The sequence below is a fragment of the Nannospalax galili genome, unplaced genomic scaffold (genome assembly GCF_000622305.1).
Source record: "Nannospalax galili isolate Female #2095 unplaced genomic scaffold, S.galili_v1.0 scaffold482, whole genome shotgun sequence".
Taxonomy (NCBI): domain Eukaryota; kingdom Metazoa; phylum Chordata; class Mammalia; order Rodentia; family Spalacidae; genus Nannospalax; species Nannospalax galili.
Window position 1 is genome coordinate 397,400 of NW_008347521.1, and position 3,288 is coordinate 400,687.

The following is a 3,288-nucleotide window of genomic DNA, read 5'->3' on the forward strand; positions in this document are numbered from 1 at the left end:
ATATACACACACATATATATATTTTAATTCTCAATTGGAATAGGAATGTTGTTCAGTTGTAGAAAACACATCTAGAATAAAAGAAGCCCTGAGTTCAAAAGTCAGCACAGAATATACCGGGTGTAGTGTTGCACCCCTGTTATCCCAGCACTCTGGAGTCACAGACAGGAAGATCAGAAGTTCAAGCTCATTCTCCTTTATATAGCCAGTTTGAGGATGGGAGGCTCTGTTTCAAAAACAAAAACCAAGGCTAGAGAAATGACTCATCAGTTAAGAGTACTGGATGCTCTTGCAGAAGACCTGGGTTTGGTTCCCAGAACTCACATCACAGCTAACAACCATCAGTACCTCTAATTCTAGAGGTTCCAATTCCCTGTTCTGGCCTCCACACACATTGCACACCATGGGTACACTTACATACATAAAGACAAAACATTCATAAAACACATAACATAAAAATAAGCTTTAATTTTTTAAAAAATAAAAAAACAAAACATAAAAAGAACACAAAAACATTAAAATGCTACGAAGAATGTGGAACATATACATCATAAATTAAATTTTTTAATTATACTGATATTGTTTTCATTTTTACTGCTATAAATGACACTTTTCTTTTTTTTAAAACAAGGCCTCATGTAGCTCAGACCAACCTTTCTTCTCTATGAAGGCAAGGCAGGCATGGAACTCCTAATCCTCCTGCCTCTGCTTTACCTCCCGAGTGACCGGATTATAGGTGGGCATCAGCAGTGGGCCTATCGTTAACAATTTTATTACATCCCTTGATCTTCAGAAGCCCCTATCACAAATGTTTCACTGCAGGTCTTTTTGTATTTTGTTTTGTTTTCCGTTTCAGGGGAGCATCTCAGTATGTAGCTCTGACTGGTCAGAAACGTGCTACAGAGACCAGGCTGGCTTTGAACTCAGGAGATCTGCCTCCAGAGTGCTGGGAATAAAGGCGTACACCTGCACCACCACCACCACTAGTACTGCCCCGCTGCCAGCCTCACTTCAGTATTTTAAATCACTTTTTCTAGAGCTAGGGAAAATCTATTTCAGGAACTTTTTTGCGTGCGGGGGGCCGGGGGGCGGGGGTGGAATCCTCGATTAGCGTGCATGAAGCCCTAGGTTTGATCACCAGCAGTGAATTCAGCTGGTGAAGCAGTACACTCAGAAACTCTCAATACTCAGTAAAAATATTATTATTCCACGTCTTCGTTTTGTGTAATAGATTCCAGTATGTAAGCCATGCTGAACTCAAACTTGAAATTCACCTGCTTTAGCTTTCAAAATGCTGAGATTACAGTTTGTACCAAAAGATACGTGGTCTTGGCTACATAGTGACAATTTCTTTGAAAAACTACCGTGGGCGTGGTGGCACACACCTTTAATCCCAGCACTAAGGAGGCAGAGGCAGGTGGACCTCTGTGAGTTCAAGGCCAGCCTGGTCTACATAGTGAGTTCCGCGCCAGCTGGGACTGTAGGGAGACCCTGTCTCAAAGAAAAAAAAAAAACTAAAGGAACTTCATGTGAGACTTAAGAGAGCTGATTTTTGTGGGGGTCTGGGCAGAGGGAATGTCTTTTTCCATCGGTCTTTAGAATTCCTGAAACAGTGGAATACAGGAGTTCTAAAGATTAGCCATCTTCAAATTCGATTCCAAGTATGGCTGCCCACTCTCCCCAAAAAATACCATACACCAGTTATTCTGCCCCCTATTGGCCACAAGAGTATTTCTCAACTACAGCCTTGGCTATTGGTCAATCTGACACTCCTGGGCGGAGCCTCGAGGGAGAGCCCCTAGTGAGACGTTTCACGACTTCGCTTTCCGGCGCATCCGGAAAGACAACTGGCGTCCAGCGTGCAACCGGCTGTGCGTCACGAAGGCTGCGCATACCCAACGGCTCGACCCAGCAGGACTGCGGCCTACACCGCCTGCTGCAGCCTACACCACCTGCCTGCGGCCTACACCGCCTGTTGGGCACAGGGCACCACGAGCCTCGCCAGTTGCGCTCCTCCCCAGGCCCGCAGCGCCGTTCACATGCTGGGGGTCCGGCCCCGCAGCCCCAGCGCCGAACCCGCGCCCTCCTGGACACCGCAGCCCGAAGCACCGGGTCCTGCCAAGCGCCGCCGCCTCCACCAGCCCGCAGGCCCCGAAGCCCTGCCAACGCCCGGCCTGGAAGCCCCCGCGGGGCCCACCAGCGCCGCGCTCCCCTCCACCTCCGTGGTGCTCCTGGCCTCCGGCTGCGCCCTGGACGGCGTCGACCTGCTGCTGCAGCCCAAGCCCACCTCGCTCCTGCAAGTGTCGCTGCAAGGACACACCGTCATCCTGGTCCCCGAGGGCCTCCTGAGCTGCGCCCACCCAAGCCCTGGACGGCTGGAACACGCGCCCGCCGGCCTGCAGGTGACAGCTCCCCTGGACACGCCCCAGGACCACCTCGTCGTCATGGAGGAGGAATCCTGGGAGTCGGTCCCAGACATCGCCTGCCAAGAGGACGCCAGTGATTGGGACGCGGACCCAGGCATCCTGATGCCCCAGGACCACCTCGTCGTCATGGAGGAGGAATCCTGGGAGTCGGTCCCAGACATCGCCTGCCAAGAGGACGCCAGTGATTGGGACGCGGACCCAGGCATCCTGATGCCCCGGGACCACCTCGTCGTCATGGAGGAGGAATCCTGGGAGTCGGTCCTAGACATCGCCTGCCAAGAGGACGCCAGTGATTGGGACGCGGACCCAGGCATCTTGGCGCCCTGGGTGGATGCTCCAACCGGCCCTGCAGCGGAGTTCCTTCCTTCCACAAGGGCGACCATGCCTTGGTCTTACCAAGTCCCAGAGCCCTCGCCTCCATCATCCTCCTCTAGTGCAGAGAGTTGGGCTCCGCAGCCCACCGGGGACCTGGACAGCTCCATGCTGAGCCCCTTACCCAGCTCACCACTGTATCTTCTGCCACCGGCTCCTGTGGGTCGCCAAGCACAATGCCGTCCTCGTCCTCTTAGCTGCCTGCTTAAGGTCCGCAGGCGACTGTTCCATGAATGAGTTCCTTCCCATAATCCCTTGCCTCACTACATGCAAGGCATTTTTCAAAGACGTTGTATGTGCATTTGCACAACCTGCAGGGTTCGAATGACAGATTCTTGGTTTTTATATGGGCAGCATGGCAGTATGTTGGACCCGTGACTGAATGGAAAGACCAGAAGAAAGATCATCTCCATAAAGTCATCTACTTTCTGCCCTTGAGTTGGCTGCTTATGCCCTTTTCTGTAGAGTCACGGTCACACAGTTGCATCCC

At 51.9% G+C, this 3,288-nt stretch overlaps 1 protein-coding gene across 1 annotated transcript; it reads left to right on the forward strand.

Annotated features, from left to right (window-relative positions):
* The first annotated feature begins 2,039 nt into the window (after nt 1–2,039).
* On the forward strand, nt 2,040–3,035 carry LOC103742951 (proline-rich protein 23A3-like). Its single transcript, XM_008844117.1, has one exon. The coding sequence runs from the start codon at nt 2,040–2,042 to the stop codon at nt 3,033–3,035; it is 996 nt and encodes a 331-aa protein (XP_008842339.1).
* Nucleotides 3,036–3,288: the final 253 nt, after the last annotated feature.